Below are 16,919 nucleotides of genomic sequence, written 5' to 3' on the forward strand. Positions count from 1 at the left end.
GTCATTTACTAACTTATTGTCAGTATAGATTCTCCAATGGGGGAAAGCTGGCAACTTCCGGAGACATTTTTCGTTATAACAACTAGGAGAGGGGCATCTACCACTGTGTCTAGGGGGTAGAGGCCAGAGATGCTGCTAAACATCCTACAACGTACTGGACAATCCCACCACAAAGAAAGATCTGGCTCCAATGATCAGTAATGTCGAGGTTGAGAAACCCTGGTGTCAGCGGCAGGAGAAGCCTTAGAGGGAATTTCCAGAGTGGTAGGATCAACACAGGATAGACCCTGAAGTTTAAACTTCTTCCGGGGGGACTGCTACCTCGTTTGGAGAATACCATGCTATATCACTCACTGTGGCCTGATGCGAAGTTATAGGTAACAGATGCCAGCAGAAGTTCTGGCCAGAGGAAACCAAGATAAACCTAAGCAGACAGTCCCTGTGAAACTGAACAGAGTCAAAGATCATGAATGGAGAAACTGAGGCTAATCAGTTTGACCTCATTCCTTCCTCGCCCCACAATCAGGGGATTTTGTGACTGAATTTCCTACCAACAGCAAAGGAATAAGAAGGCTTAGGTGAGAGGGGAAAGGGGCTAAATGGAGGGGAGCAGTGGAGCAACAGATTAGTGGGTAGCGCATTTATTTTTATTTACCTTTTTTTTTGTTGTTGTTGTTAAGACAGAGTCTTACTCTATCACCCAGGCTGGAGTGCAGTGGTACAATCATGGCTCACTATACCCTCGAACTCCCAGGTTAGAGCCTAGGAGTAAATACTAGGATTACTAGTAATGACCCTAGGATTAATAGAGTGATCCTCCAATCTCAGCCTCCCGAGTAGCTGAGACTACAGGCATGCACTACCACACTGGCTTACTTTTAAATTTTTTGTAGAGATGGGGTGGGGGTCTCACTATCTTGCCCAGGCTGGTCTGGAACTCCTGGGCTCAAGCAATTCTCCTGCCTTGGCCTCCCAAAGTGCTGGGATTACAGTTGTGAGCCACCACGTCCAATCCAATGGTAGCAGATTTAAACACAGGTGGATTTGGAAAAAAATCTTATGATAGGTTTAAGATGAGACAGCAGGCCTGTTGAAACTAAACAGTGCTTTGTTAAGCTTGTTTTTGGTTGGTCAAGTACAGAAAGGCAAGTGTCTCTGCTAAAGAGTACATAGAGCAGGAATCCTAAGCAATCACCCATTTGAGAACATGAAGACAGAAAGCAGTTGCCACACACTGCCCATTAACAGATATACTTTTAAAATTCCTTATTTTCAATTTTATTTTTTTGCTCTCTCAGCAGAATCAAATATATGTAATTACTCTCATGGAGGCTTGCATTCTCTGGGACTTAGGCCTGATAAATCATGGTCAGTAGATTTCCTTGTAACAGGGGGCTGGGGAGCATACGCCAAACAGGGAATGTTCTGGAAAACTCCTTAGGCACAAGCTGAAAATCTGCTTGAGGTTTTGGATACAGAACATTTATAGGATACCTCTTGGTGGTCCAAGAGGACTTGAGTCTACTTTGTACATATGGGATTTTGTTTTTAATTAGATTGATTCACAAAGAACCAAACCTAAGAAATCACATCATTCATTCGTTCATTTAACAAATTTGTAGGTTGAAGCATTTACCAAGTGCTGACAATAGGAAGAAGTCCTGGGTGTGCTTTGTCAGTTTAGTCGGGACTACACAGATGAGTCAATAACTGTAGTGGAGTGACGGGATCTCAACTGCCAGGAATCCCCCGGCTCTCCTCTCTTCCTGTGTCTCCTCAGGCAGTTAGCTGCTACTCCTTCCTTCCTTCCTTCCTTCCTTCCTTCCTTCCTTCCTTCCTTCCTTCCTTCCTTCCTCTCCTTCCTTCCTTCCTTCCTTCCTTCCTTCCTTCCTCTCCTTCCCTCCTTCTCTCTTTCTCTCTCTTTCCTTCCTTCCTTCCTTCCTTCCTTCCTTCCTTCCTTCCTTCCTTCCTTCCTTCCTTCCTTCCTTCCTTCCTTCCTTCCTTCTTTCCCTCCCTCCCTCCTCCTCTCCCTCCCTCTCTTCCCTCCCTCCCTCCCTCTCTTTCTCTCTTTCTTTCTCTCTGCAGATTCTGGACCCATTCCAGACTTACTAAAGGAAATTCTCTAAAGGTGAGGCAGTTTTTTAAAGACAGCAGCTCTCTCTGTTGCCCATGCTGGAGTGCAGTGACCCGATCATAGCTTATTGCAGCCTCGACTTCCTGAGCTCACGTGATCCTCCCCCCTCAGCCTCACTGAGTAGCTGGGACTACAGGTGTGCACCCACCACGCCCAGCAAACTAAAAAAATAATTTTTTTTAGTAGACACGGAGGTCTTGCTATGTTGCCCAGGCTGTTCTCAAACTCCTGGCCTCAAGTGATCCTCCTGCCTCAGCCTCCTAAAGTGTTTGGATTACAGGCATGAGCCACTGAGCCCGGCCTAGCTACTCTTTCTGAGTTGTGCCCACTACACAAAGTTGTCAGGTACATGAGACGTCTGTGCATTTCTGGCCTGGACCCTATATTAAGTGCTCCGTAAACGTCAGTTTCTATTATCAACAGCACCCTGTTTTGGCTGGAAGAACCTTCTCTAAAACAGGAAATCAGGAATCAGCACTTTTAAGTTTTCCAGGTTATATTTTAACATTGTGTTCATATGCAAAACAAAGTTTGTGAATCAGCACGAATGCTGGCAAGTCCTGGAAAGTTTCTGATCATGGACTTTCACGAGCCCCCAAGGCGAGGAGAAACAGAAACCCAGGACACCCTGTGCGCCGCTTTGCAGTCAGGCGTCGCCTGGACTACATTTCCCATATCCAATTGCCAAGCTCCTGCAGGATTGGCCAGAACAACGCGGAAGTGATTACGGGTAGCCCAGCAACGGGCGGAGTCCTGGACCGAAACTGGATGCGCACGCCCCTTCCCTGCGGCGGGTACGCGGACAAGGCTCCGCTCCATCTCCAGCGCCTCGGAGCACTCTCCGGTTTTGCTGTCTAGCCCGGCGGCAGCGCGATCTCTTAGGCGCTTTCACCGCCTTCCTCTCCCGGCCCCGCCCCTTTGACGCCGGCAGTCGCGATGTTGCGGAGACTGGATTTCAGCTTCGTGGTCGGCGGAGCGGCCCCTGGAGGGCGCAGTGCGCAGGCGTGAGCGGTCGGGCCCCGACGCGCGCTGGTCTCTTTTGGAGCGGGAGTGAGTTCCTGGGCAAGGAGACCCGGCAGCGGTTGACTAGGGGGCCAGGTGCCTCCACAGTCAGCCATGGCAGCGCTGCGCTACGCGGGCCTGGACGACACGGACAGTGAGGACGAGCTGCCCCCGGGCTGGGAGGAGAGAACCACCAAGGACGGCTGGGTTTACTACGCCAAGTAAGGGGGCCGCAGTGGGGCCGCGGACGCACCTGGGACCCTGCAATGCCCTCGGACGCCACCAGCGCGGGGCGGGCGCGCACTCCAGCGCAGCGAGTGCGGTGCAAAGTGGAAGTGACTGTTAAGGAGCTTCAGGGTTTCAAGGGTCCAGGGTTGCCAGGAGGGGCTGGCCCCCTTGGTGGGCCCTGGGTCCAGCGGGGGTCACCTGGCGGCTTCCCGGCGCGCCCTCTGCTGTTCAGGATGCAGCACTGCGCGGCGCGGCGAGAGCAAAGCGGCCTCATCCCCGCCAAAAATAAAGACATTTTAAAAAGTACACGTGCTCAGCTCCCTCCTGCAGGCTCTGGGTTGCAGGGCTAGGAGTTTTGTTTTGTTTTCTCCAGACCGGTATTGCTCAGTCACCCAGGCTGGAGTGCAGTGGTGCCATCATAGTCCACTGCAGCCTCTACCTACCGGGTTCAGGCAATCCTCTCATCTCAGCCTTCTGAGTGGCTGGGACTACAGGCGTGCACTACCATGCCCGACTGTTTATTTAAGTATTTGTAGAGACCAGGGTCGCACCATGTTGCCCAGCCTGGTCTCGAACTGCTGGGCTCAGGCAATCCACCTGCTTCAGCCTCCAGAATTGTTGAGATTACAGGCGTGAGCCACTGCGCCCAGCCAGGAGTATTTTTTTTTTTTAGCAGAAGTCCTAGATAGCCTCACTATCGTTCCGTGGGAAAGTTTTGGAAATCACAGCAAAGCCTTCATCTTTAACTGTGTGACCTTGGACCATTGAAAGAACGTTTAATCTCGGTCTTCTCACCTGTCAAATGGGTTGATGTGAGGGTCAGTTCAGGCACTGTGCTCACAGTAGGTACTCTCTGTTCCTTAACTGTCTTTCCTGATTACTCTTCAGATACGACAGTGCGTCTTATATCAGCACCTTAGAATCACCTAGGGAATGTCCTAAATACACGTTTTGGGTCTCCGTAGAGAACCTATTGCAGCAGACTCTCAACTTTGGGAGTCTGTTTTTTAAGCTTTCCGGGTGAGGTGGAATATCACCTGGTTTTGAGAAACATGGATGTAAATCTGATTTTCAGCACCTGGGAAACTTTTTGTAAGTGGCTTTTTCTGGGCCCCACTTCCAGAGGGTTTTTTTGTTTGTTTTTCGTTTTTTTTTTTTTTTTTTAAAGACAGAGTCTCGCTCCACACCCAGACTGGAGTGCAGTGGTGCGATCCCGGCTCACTGCAACCTCTGAATGCCGAGTTCAAGCGATTCTCGTGTCTCAGCCTCCCAAGTAGCTGGGAATACAGGCGCCCACCACCACGCCTGGCTCATTTCGCCCTGTTGGCCAGGCTGGTCTCCAACTCCTGGCCTCAAGTGATCCGTCCACCTCGGCCTCCCAAAGTGTTGTGATTACGGACAGGAGCCACTGCGCCAGCCCAGAGTTTCTGATTTAGTTGGTTTGGCCTCTCCCTCTCCCTTGGTAGGTTGTAAAAATCTTCTCTCCCAGGTGATTCTAATCTATGCAAGGTTGTGAACCACTGCTGCCTTTGGTGGCAAGGTAGAAGAAAAACAAGGTTCTGATGAGTTCATTCAAGACACACAGAGGTATTATGTGCCAGGCCTTTTGCTGGCACTGGTTATATCAAGGCAAATAAAAGCCAGTTGTCATCCTTAGGACCCAGTCTTATTAGGGCACAGTGACATGTGTAGGAGCGTCCCCACGCAGTGTGTGTACTGGGAAGCAGCGTGTCTGGCATGAGGTGTGTGTAGGTATTGGGGGGGAACGTGAGGGAATATAGTGGCACACTCACAGTAACCTTGACTTCCTGGGCTTAAGCGATCGTCCCGCCTCAGCCTCTTGGGTACCTGGGACCACAGGTGTGTGCCTCCACACCCAGTTAATTATTACACGTTTTGTGGAAATGGGGTCTCACCATGTTGCCCAGGCTGGTTTGAACTCCTGAACTCAAGCCAGCCTCCCTCCTGCTGCTCTGGAATCACAGGCCTGAGGCTCTGTACCAAGCCCAGAGTGGTGTTTTGAGCGCAAGTAGAAGTGGGTGGGGCAGGAGGGCAGTCCAGGTAGAGGGAACAGTGAGAGGAGAGGCCCCTGCATGGCCTGTCCAGGGGCCTCTGATCTTTGTGAGGGTCCAGGAATGTGAAGGTTAAAGTAGGGAAGGGAGGACCCAGTTCAAGGAGTTCTGTGCCTCGTGGAGAAGCTTGGGCTCTGTTGGTAGAGCCAGAGAGTGGCATTCGGCTTGTGATGTCAGGAAGAATTTCTGGCTCTTGGGAATTAAAGGGCGTTTTCCAGCAGCAACAGAGCTGCATTAGCCTTTGCAGGGTCTAGGCAAGCTCCTGAGCGGACACTTACTGTCCCTCTCACTTGTACGTCTGTCGGGAAGGGCTCCTTCTCATCCTTCAGAGCCGAGCTTACATGTCACTGTCCAAGAGACATGTAAGCTTCCTGACTGTGGGTGTCCCCTCAACCTTGTACTGGTCACCTTGTTTCTCTGCTTCTTTGTGCTCAACCTTGGCTGTGTACTCCTCCTCGTTGGCCCTGTCTCCCTTGCCCGGGTTGCAGACATCTTGAGGGCGGCTTGTTCATCTGCGCGTCCCCGGTGCTTGGCACTCAGAAGCTGGAAGATGAACCCCTGTGGGATGAGTAAATGAATCATCTCAGGAAGGTCAGCTGCGGGCTTCTATGGGTGGGTGGGCGGTGCACTGGGCCTCAGAGTACAGAGATGCACATGACCCCCTTCCGGCTTCCTAAGGCCACCTCTGTCTCTGGCTCTGTGGGGCGTCTCCTCCTTTGCCACTCAGCCACAGAGGTGCTTCTGCTTCCCTGCAGGCATGCCCTGGATCCTGGCGCCAGGGCCCTGGGGCTCCCTTGCTCCCGCTCGCCCTGCGTGCCTCCTGTGCCTGCCTTCCTGCTGCTTGGCCTTTCTCCCATCTGCTTTCTGCCTGTGTGTCCCACGGCCAGGGCGCTCGGGTGTATATGTGGTTTCCAAAAGCCCTTCCTCCAGCCCCCCGACTACTGTCTTAGGTCTCAAGCTGGCCTCTCGGACTCTATTTTTTTTTTTTTTAATTTAATTAAAAATTCCGGGATACATGTGCAGGATGTGCAGGTTTGTTACATAAGTAAACATGTGCCTTGGTGGCTTGCTGCATCTGTCAACCCATCACCTAGGCATTCGGCCCCGCATGCATTAGCTAGTTATTGTTTACACCAGCTGAGATGCCAGGGCTTGGCTGGCTCCCAGCTGGAGGACTCATCTCTCTGGACCTTCTGTCCATCCCCGCCAGCCCTCAGTTCTCTGGGTGTCAGGGCTGAAAGGCTGAAGTTCTTTGGGTGTTGGGTTAGGATGCCTCTGATCCGTCCCAGCCCCACCTTCCCTTGCTCTCTCCTGATCTGTGAGCATCCTGGCCCTTTTCTTTTTACATTTTTGCGCTTGTTCCAACCCCTTTTCATTCCTGACTCTGGAGGTGACACTGGTTTTTCTCTTGGGGTTGGGGGGACTTTGCGGATGTGCTTTCTAGGAGGCTGCTCTGTGAGTCATTTCTTTTCCATATTGTTTCCCCTCGTGTAGCAGGGCCACGGCCAGGGAGAGAGGCTGTAGCTCCCACTGAGACCTCGGGGTCTGGTGGAACCTGGTCTTGTGTGGCTGCTGTTGGCCTCTCCTGCTTTCCCACCTGCCCCATGGTTCACTTGTATGTCTCAAAGGCACACCCGTCTTAGGGCTCCAGAGCCCACCAGGCTGGGCTCCCAGGGACGGGGTCGGGGGAGACCGGAGACCTGAGAGTGCTGGTGGGCCCTTCTTCCACCCCATCCCCTGACAGTCTCAGAGCAGCCCCTTCGTGGGAGATGGGGAGGGAGGGACAAGGTCTCAGTGTCAGAGCTGTCCTTGTTTGCCCTTCCCTGTCCTCCTTATGAAGCTCAGGCCTTTTGGCAGTCAGAGGCCTCCATGTCTCCTGCGTCCACAGGGCTGGCTGTCCTCACCGTCAACTCTAGATCTCCCTGTTAACGTACACTGTGTTCAGAACACAGACACACACCCTGTAGGCGGGACATGGTGGGAGGCCAAGGTGGGAGGATTGCTTGAGCCCAGAAGCTCGAGGCTGCCGTGGGCTGTGGTTGTGTCACTGTACTCCAGCCTGGGCCACAGAATGAGACCCTGTCTAAAAAAAAAATAATAATAACAGAAAACACCCCATACGTGGAAGTGTGGTATTCATGTAATATGATGTTCACTTAATTTTGAATCCTTTGGTTTAAGTTTAGATTAGTATTAATTATCTCTTTAAATGGCAAGCTTACTGAAAAAATAAAAAATCAAAATTGGCTTTTATTTAAAGGAGAATAGGAGAACACTTAGGGGACATGTGTTCTAATTTTCTCTTCATTAAAAAGTCATTTAAGGTTATAATTAAAAAGAACACCTTTTAATTAATTTTTATATTTATGAAAAATAAGTCTTCTGCTGAAAGGTACAGTTCTTAGTTCTTCCTGTGTTAACTCTATAACCCCAAGAAATAGGTGCTGTTATTGTCCCCATCTAAACTGTTGAGGAAACTGAGGCATGGGATTAAATGACTTCAAGGGCAGAGTGGCTGGCATATTGGAGACCCAGAAAACGGGCAGTCAGGCTCCAGAATCTTCACAACCAAATGACTGTCTCCGTTTCAGCTGGTTCTGGGTTCTTCCCCAGGGATGGTTGTGTTCTGCAGGGGACGGTTGGCAATGTGTGGAGACGCTTTCTGTTGCCACAGCTATGGGACTGGGGTATTGGTATCTGATGGGCAGAGGCCAGTGGTGCCCAAGACAACCCCACAACAGAGAATGATGTGATCCGGGTGCAGTGGCTCATGCCTGGAATCCCAGCACTTTGGGACGCTGAGGCAGGTGGATCAGTTGAGGTCAGGAGTTCGAGACCTGCCTGGCCAACATGGTGAAACCCCATCTCTGCTAAAAATACAAAAATTATCCGGGCATGGTGGCAGGTGCCTGAAATCCTAGCTACTCAGGCTGAGGCAGGAGAATTGCTTGAACTTGGGAGGCAGAGGTTGCAGTGAATTGAGATTGCACCACTGTACTTCAGCCTGGGTGACAGAGTGAGACCGTGTCTCAAAAAAAAAAAAAAAAAAAAAAAGGAATGATTCAGCCTCAAGTGTCACCAGCAGTGAAGATGAGAAACCCTGGTTTAGGCATGTTCTGTGAAAGTCAAGAACATAGGTTGACAGAGTTTGTTTTGTTTTCTAAACGTCTTTCTGAATAAATAAATAAATATTCTAGCTCCTTTGGAAGGTATTCATTCTGTGTGTTTACGTTTGCACACCTGCTGTGGGCCAGGCATGAAGCTACATGTCTGAGGGCCCAGCTTCACCTACTAAGGGCTGGGAGGCTCTTTCTGTGCCAGCCTGTGTACTGTCAAGGCTCAGCTTCCACTGTTACGGGTCATTTCATGGATTTTTTTTTTTTTTTAAGGTTGAGTCTTGCTTTTTCACCCAGGCTGGACTGCAGTGCTGTGATTTTGGCTCATTGCAACCTCCACCTCCCAGGTTCAGGAAATTCTCATGCCTCAGCCACTCAAGTAGCTGCGATTACAGGCATGTGCTACCATGTCTGTCTAATTTTTGTATTTTTAGTAGAGATGGGCTGTTGCCGTGTTGACCAGGCTGTCTTGAAATCCTAGGCTCAAGTGATCCGTCCGCCTCGCCCTCCCACAGTGCTGGGATTACAGGCGTGAGCCACCGCGCCCAGCCACTTTGTCGATTCTTCAGGGTAGAGTTTTTTGGAGCCGGGCTTCAAGCGCGTTTGATGTGTGCCTATGAGATGAAGACTGCTTTTAATGGCAGGCAAGGGAAATGCAACTCCGTCTCTTAACTTTCTTGAAGAAGCGTGAGACAGCTTTGCAAGGGGCAGGAAGGTTTCGCGTTGTTGCCAATGCTTGGTGTATCTGATTGCTGTTCCCGTCCCTTTTGAAGGAGAAGCAGGAGTTGGTATGCCAGTATTCCGTCTGTGCCAGCGGAGAGTGGGCAATCCTTACCAGAGAGTCAGAGCTGCTTTTTATTTTGAGATGGAGTTTTCTCTTGTTGCCCAGGCTGTAGTGCAGTGGTGCGGTCTCAGCTCACCGCAGCCTCCGCCTGCCGAGTTCAAGTGAGTCTCCTGCCTCAGCATACCGAGTAGCTGAGATGACAGGCATGCGCCACCACACCCGGCTAATTTTGTATTTTTAATAGAGACAGGGTTTCTCCATGTTGGTCATCCTGGTCGTGGACTCTCGACCTCAGGTGATCTGCCTGCCTTACCCTCCCAAAGTGCTGGGATTGCAGGCGTGAGTCACCGCGCCTGGCCATAGAGCTGCCTTTTTTGCAAGTGCTATGGGATGGTGGTTGATGTACAAAGTAGGAGTTTGTCTTTGCTACTGATACCGTAGCTGGTACAAGGATTTAATGGTTCTCCAAGCACTGTCACAGGTGTCGCGTGTCTCGCCTTCTCAGCAGCTCTGTGAGGTGGCAGTAGCGCTGAGGACACTGCCTGGACTCGGCTAGCACGGGTTGCTCAGTCTTCAGCGTGCTCAGTGAGGCATTCCTGCACCGTGACAGAGACCCAGCTGCCAAGACTTTGTCAAGACAGACCAGAAGCCAGCAGTGCATAAAAAGACCTTGCCTGCAAGTTGTAGAATCTTTTTAGAAAATTCATACCCTCTGTATTTATTTTCTTTAAAGTAATTGACAGGGAAAGAATGTTCATGTCCTATCACCTAGATGTTGCTGATTTAAAAATAAAACTGTCTGTGTTGGCTTGAGTAGATAAACTTTTAGGGAACCCAGCCTACCCTTTGAATGCCTCTTGTAGCACCTGGCTTTTTCCCTGATGAAGTACTTGTATGTTTTCCTGGATTCCTTCTTACCTGGTGACACGTGTTTCTAGTTATTTTCCTCCTATTTTAATTATAACTTTGGGTGGTGGTCTGAGATGAAATGTTAAGTTTGACGCAAAAATCAGACTAGTTTATGTAACTGATTTGTTCACAGTAACAGCTTACATTTCCCAGAGCTTTTTGTATGCCAGGTGCTATGTGAAACCCTGGATATACAATATTCTTATATAGCAGCCCTCAAGATGAGTGCTAGGATTATTTCTATTTTGCGGGTGAGGGAATGGAGATTAAGGGACGGGGTCGCTTGGCCAGAGGTGCACAGCACACAGTTATGTGACTTATGGGGCTGTCTTACTCCATCTCTTAACTACCTCTTGGGACCAGTTAGGAACCAGTGCTTAATGAAACACTTTGAAGTTACATCTGCGGAAAGAGTAAACATTTTAGCTGGACAAGTGGCTTCTAGTCCCAGCCACTGAAGAGGCTGAAATAGGAGGGTCACTTGAGTCCAGGAGTTCCAGTCCAGCCTGGGCAACATAGTGAGACCTAGATTCTTTAAAAAGAAATACAAATAGATAAGTAAACATTTTAAGAGATTATATACATTAGATATTATGAATTTTGTCACTACATCCTGGAATAAAACTAAAACAAATACAGAGCAAAATGCCTCTAGATTTATTTATTTATTTATTTTTTTGAGACAGAGTCTCTCTCTGTCGCCAGGCTGGAGTGCAGCAGTGTGATCTAGGCTTACTGCAACCTCTGCCTCCCTAGTTCAAGCGATTCGACTGCCTCATCCTCCCAAGTAGCTGGGACTACGGGTGTGTGCCACCGTGCCCACCTAATTTTTGTATTTTTGGTGGAGACGGGGTTTCACCATGTTGGCCAGGATGGTCTCGATCTCCTGACCTCGTGATCTGCTCCGCTAGGGCTCCCAAAGTGCTGAAATTACGGCGTGAGCCACCACGCCCAACTGCCTCTAGATACTTTGAGTGATTCAGCAAGCCTCCTAAAGTTGACCCTGTGGCTGGGGTCGCAGTCCTCTTTCTTTTTCTTCCCTCACTTCCTCCTTATATCTGGCTTCTAAAGACAGGCTGTTGGGAAATTTCTACAGGGCTGCTGCTGCTTCTAACATGAGGAATTTGACCTGATGTAAACAGTGACATTTATATTCTGCCCATGCCTTCCCTGAATGTCTGTTTTTACTACTCTTAAGAGAGAGTATTATGTGGGAGAGAAAAAAGTTTAATACAATTGATTACTCTTTAGAAGAGTTAATTTTTATTTATTACTGTGGATTTTTTTTTTGTTTGTTTTTAACAGTCACACCGAGGAGAAGACTCAGTGGGAACATCCAAAAACTGGAAAAAGAAAACGGGTGGCAGGAGGTTTGTATGTTGTTGTCAAAGGATCTTGGTTTGAAGCATTAAGTAGATGGGGAAAATGTCACCAGCAGAGAGGTGACAGGTTATGGTGTGTTTTTGGGAGGGCTCTTTGGTAGAGAACTGGACTCCCACTCTGAGGAGCTTATGGGATTTGGCAGAAGAAGAAGATGAGATCGTAGGGTGGAGTGAGGATGATTTCTTACTGGTCTTAAAGTACCAAAATGGCCGGACATGATGGCTCATGCCTGTAATCCCAGCACTTTGGGAGGCTGAGGCGGGTGGATCACCTGAGGTCAGGAGTTTGAGACCAGCCTGGCCAATATGTTGAAACCGCATCTCTTCTAAAAATACAAAAATTAGCTGGGCATGGTGGCGCGCGCCTGTAATTCCAGCTACTTCGGAGGCTGAGGAACAGGATGGTCTCAAACCCAGGAGGCGGAGGTTTCATTGAGCCAAGATCATACCACTGCGCTCCAGCCTCGGTGACAGAGTGAGATGCTGTCTGAAAAATAGCAAAAACAACAGCAGAAAACACAATCAAAATAATTGAGGCCTTTGATTCACAGTGTATGATGTTTTCCTATAGTTACAGTGTTTATAAATTTGTTCTTGGCTATACTAGGGAATTAAATATGTAAGTATTTGGGAATTTCGTAAAGATTACCATGACTTCTAGGTGATTCTGAGCTAGTGTGTGATCCATGGAATAGAAATATAAGAAGGGGCCAGGTGAGGTGACTTGTGCCTATGATCCCAGCAGTTTCGGAGGCATAGATGGGAGGATCACTTGTGCCTGGGAATTTGAGATGAGCCTGGACAACATAGTGTGAGACCCCATCTCAAAAAAAAGTATGAGAAGGTTCCTGCCTTTAAGAGGTTTAGGGTCCAGTTGAAGCGTCAACGTGTACACATGAGAAAAAATGGCAGTGCCCTCTAATATCATACGAGGCATCACAAATCAGCGTGCCTGCCCTGCATGTAGATATGTTCTGTGAGCTCATTCAAGGGAGAATTCCCATTGATTGGTGCAACCAGTAAGGTTTATAGAGTGATCAGGCATAAAATAGGTTTTCTTCAAAGCAAGAGGCAAAAATGTGGAGCCCAGGTGGGATCAGGGGCCTTCTGCAGCTGCCACAATTGGAACATGTGACCAAAGCCAGTTGATGTGACAGCTGTTGGCTGGGAGGGACAGGCTTGGGGGCGGGGCCTGGAGGGCTCCTCCCCTTGCTCACCTGGGAACAGTCTTTACTTTCCCTGGCACCTGTAGACCTGTCTTTCTTGTGTTTCAGATTTGCCATATGGATGGGAACAAGAAACTGATGAGAACGGACAAGTGTTCTTTGTTGAGTAAGTATCTACAAATAAACCACTCCCAGCTGTTTGCTTTTTAATAGGAATTTTTAATTATAAAAGTAATACACAATAACTGTAGAAAAATACAAAGTATAATAGTATGGATCTGTAATCTTAGCAGAAGTAACTACTTTATCATCTATGGATTTGTTCTTCTATTTTCCATGCACATGCATCCTTAAAAAAAGATAAGGAGGCCAGGTACGGTAGCTTATGCCTGTAATCCCAGCATTTTGGGAAGCAGGTGGATCACAAGGTCAAGAGATCGAGACCATTCTGGCCAACATGGTGAAACCCCATCTCTACTAAAAATACAAAAATTAGCTGGATGTGGTGGCACACGCCTGTAGTTCCACCTACTTGGGAGGGTGAGGCAGGAGAATTACTTGAACCTGGGAGGCAGAGGTTGCAGTGAGCTGAGATTGTGCCACTGCGCTCCAGCCTGGGTGACAGGATGAGACTCCATCTCAAAAAAAAGAAGGCACTGTGTGGGCTGTTTAGTAACCTGCTTTTTCCACATAATGTATTGTGAGCATTTTCTTGTATCCTTATCTGTTTTTCAAAAAGATGCTATTTAGCAGCTCTGGAGTTATTATTTTGTACAGATATACTATAATTTATCAAATTGCCTATTGGACATTGATGCTAAATTCCTATTATTGAGAACCTATAATTATAAATAATGTGTTGAGTGAACATCCTTATCTGTAAGACTTTTTCACCTCTCCGTTTCTGTCTTCAGGATAAATTCCAGCATCACGCAGCAATAGTAACCGCCTGTCCAACATACAGCATGAGCCAGGCCTGATTCTAATCATCCTGTGTCTGTAGCATTAGGTCATTCGATCCCCACAGTGCCCTGAGGCATAGGTGTTGTTATTATCCCTAGCTTACTGCCAGTGACACAGACTTGAGGGGGTAAGTGACTTGGTAAGGATTCTACAGTAAAGAAGTAGCACAGCCAGGCTTTGAGCTCAGCACCTGCTCCAGGGACTGTATTCTTGCCCACTGTAGTTAAGAGGGGAGTGAATGTTTCACGACTGCTGACATTTAAATAGAAGCTTGAGTAGTCTTTGACAGGATTAGGATTGGTTGGTTAATAGAAGTTGATTTAAGCAGGATTTTTTTTGTTTTTAAGTTATGAATGCAACATAAATGTTTTAGTGTTTTGATTCAAGTACACCAACGTTTAGGGGTCGGGCCAGCCCTGCTCTTTGAGTTTGAGTCCGCTGCAAGGATCCAGTGTTGTCTTCCTTCCCCAAGCACACCTGTAACATAACATCTACAATTTCTACTTTCACCTTAGGGTTGAGCACACACAGTATTTTCAAAGAATCTGATTGCTACATCATTTGGGAGTTTTATGGTTTTTTTCTAGCATTTTCACTGTAGTTGTTTGAACCAAAACTTTTTTTTTAGCTGCTTGTCTTTGAGGCTCTCCAAAGCATTCAATCACATTTTCTTTTTTTTTTTTTTTCTTTTTTTGTTTTTTTTTTTTTGAGACGGAGTCTCGCTCTGTCGCTCAGGCTGGAGTGCAGTGGCCGGATCTCTGCTCACTGCAAGCTCCGCCTCCCAGGTTCGCGCAATTCTCCTGCCTCAGCCTCCCGAGCAGCTGGGACTACAGGCACCCGCCACCTCGCCCGGCTTATTTTTTTGTATTTTTAGTAGAGACGGGGTTTCACCGTGTTAGCCAGGATGGTCTTGATCTCCTGACCTCGTGATCCGCCCGTCTCGGCCTCCCAAAGTGCTGGGATTACAGGCTTGAGCCACCGCGCCTTGAACCACATTTTCATAGATAATCAGTGACACTTATTTTTCACCTCCCATGTTATCAGTTCGTGTAATAATAGCTTGCTAAATAATGTAGTTACAGTAACAAGTTCAAATGACGTATGTGTTTTTTGAGCAAACCTGGTGAACTTTTGGTGCACAACTAATATTGAGAGCAAATGGGCCAAGGCTTGCTTGAGAGAAGTCTCTCAGGCCACCATAGGCAGCCCCAGGACAAGGCTGTCTAACAGTTGGATAGGTAGCAGTGCCTATGATTTGTTAAAAGGCTTTTTCCCTAACTTGTGAAAGTTTTTTTCCCCTCAATTAATTGAGGATATCAACGCATTGGTTACATGTTGGAAACTTTTTTTTCCCAAGTTTTCTTGTGTGTGTGTGTGTGTGTGTGTGTGTTTTGTTTTTGTTTTTTGCAAACTGGGTCTTGCTATGTTATCCAGGGCTGACGTACAGTGACACAGTAACAGCTTGCTGCAGCCTCAACCTCCTGGACTCAAGTGAGCCTCCTGCCTCAGCCTCCTGAGGAGCTGGGACTACAGGCCCATACCACCGTGCCCAACTAATTTTTAAATACCTTTTTTTGTAGAGACTGAGGCTCAGTATATTGCCTAGGCTGGTCTCGAACTTCTGGCCTCCAGTGATCCTCCTGCTTTGACTCCCCAAAGCATTGGGATTACAGGCATGAGCCACCACACCTGGCCAAATTTCTTAAATTATGTAGTCAAATCAGTTTTCTCCTGTGCACTGTGTGCCTTTGCATTCATGCTTGGAAAGTTACTCCCTGAAATGGGTATTAATCAACCAAGAGCAGCAGTTCTCAGGCATGGTTCCTGGACCAGCAGCATTAATATCACCTGGGAATTCATTAAAAGTGTACCTTCCTGGGCGCCCACCCCAGAACTACTGAACCAGCACCAGGGTGGGGCTGGCAGTCTGCGCTCTAATGAGTCCTTCAGGGGATTCTGATGCTCCCTAGCTTGAGAGCCACCCTGCTAGAGCAGGGGCTGTCTACTTTGTCAGTAAAGGGCTAGATAATATGTTTTAGGATTTGGAGGCCATAGGGTTTCTGTTGCAGTGATTCAACTTTGCCTTTGTAGTGCTAAAGCAGCTATACACAATATACCAGTGATGGCCATTGTTGTGTTCCAATAAAACTTTATTTACAAAAACAAGCAGTGGGCCAGATTTGGAGGAGTAAACAAGGGCTCACGTGATCATCCTCCCACCTCAGCCTCCCGAGTAGTTGGGACTACAGGCATGTGCTATCACACTCGAAATTTTGTTTAGTTTTTGTAGAGACGAGGTCTCACTATGTTGCCTAGGCTGGTCTTGAACTCCTGGGCTCAAGTGATCCTCTTGCCTTGGCCTCCCAAATTGCTGAGATTACAGGTGTGAGCCACTGTGCCCAGCCTCCAGTATATTTTAATACCGTTTCTACAAGATTTAAATCAGTTCCAAATCAAAATGAGTGCTCGTAGAAGGTATGAGTGCAGAGGCTTCAAATGAAAATCGTTAGAATTTTATTAGTCGGCAGGTTTCGTATTTACAACTAAGACTTCCATTTTGAGTTTTCTACTTCTCTACATCTTTAGGCCCTTGCACAGGGCTAAGAGATTTAATTGAAATCTACTGAAAAGAGTGGCTGGCAGATCTTAACAGCTACATTTACATGAATTAGATAAAAACCCAAAGCCTTCTCAAGAAGCCTTTTTTGAGATCTAAGGATACATGGCAATAGTTATTGTATGTTACAGCATATGTTCTAGGCAGTTCTGAAGGAAAGGATTTGATGACTATCTTTTTTGGCAGAAATGTGATCCTTCTGGAGGCCGGAAGTTAGATTCAGTGGGCCCCAGTTCTTTTCAGGTTTAAGGAATAAGCGTTTTGGGCTATGAAAACTGGGGTTTGCCTAAAGTGTAAGATTGTGTTATATTTATAAATGCCTATGTTCGTTGCTGTGGGTTCACTGCTTGCTCATTTTCTGGGCAGCCATATCAACAAAAGAACCACCTACGTGGACCCAAGACTGGCGTTTACTGTGGATGATAATCCAACAAAGCCAACCACCCAGCAGAGATACGACGGCAGCACCACTGCCATGGAAATTCTCCAGGGCCGGGATTTCACTGGCAAAGTGGTTGTGGTCACTGGAGCTAATTCAGGAATAGG

At 47.8% G+C, this 16,919-nt stretch overlaps 1 protein-coding gene across 5 annotated transcripts in view; it reads left to right on the forward strand.

Annotated features, from left to right (window-relative positions):
• Nucleotides 1-2,936: 2,936 nt before the first annotated feature.
• Nucleotides 2,937-16,919, forward strand: part of WWOX (WW domain containing oxidoreductase) — a 1,120,883-nt gene continuing 1,106,900 nt past the window's right edge. Inside the window, exons 1-4 of one of the 5 annotated variants that reach the window (XM_073015592.1) lie at nucleotides 2,937-3,357; nucleotides 11,551-11,615; nucleotides 12,902-12,959; nucleotides 16,740-16,918. In XM_073015592.1, the coding sequence (XP_072871693.1) occupies nucleotides 3,251-3,357; nucleotides 11,551-11,615; nucleotides 12,902-12,959; nucleotides 16,740-16,918 (409 nt within the window). In that variant the 5' untranslated portion in view covers nucleotides 2,937-3,250. The remainder of the gene's footprint in view (nucleotides 3,358-11,550; nucleotides 11,616-12,901; nucleotides 12,960-16,739; nucleotide 16,919) is intronic. The other 4 variants (XM_038007945.2, XM_073015591.1, XM_073015593.1 and 1 more) reach the window with 4 other exon arrangements.

Source organism: Chlorocebus sabaeus, chromosome 5 (assembly GCF_047675955.1).
Source record: "Chlorocebus sabaeus isolate Y175 chromosome 5, mChlSab1.0.hap1, whole genome shotgun sequence".
Lineage (NCBI taxonomy): Eukaryota > Metazoa > Chordata > Mammalia > Primates > Cercopithecidae > Chlorocebus > Chlorocebus sabaeus.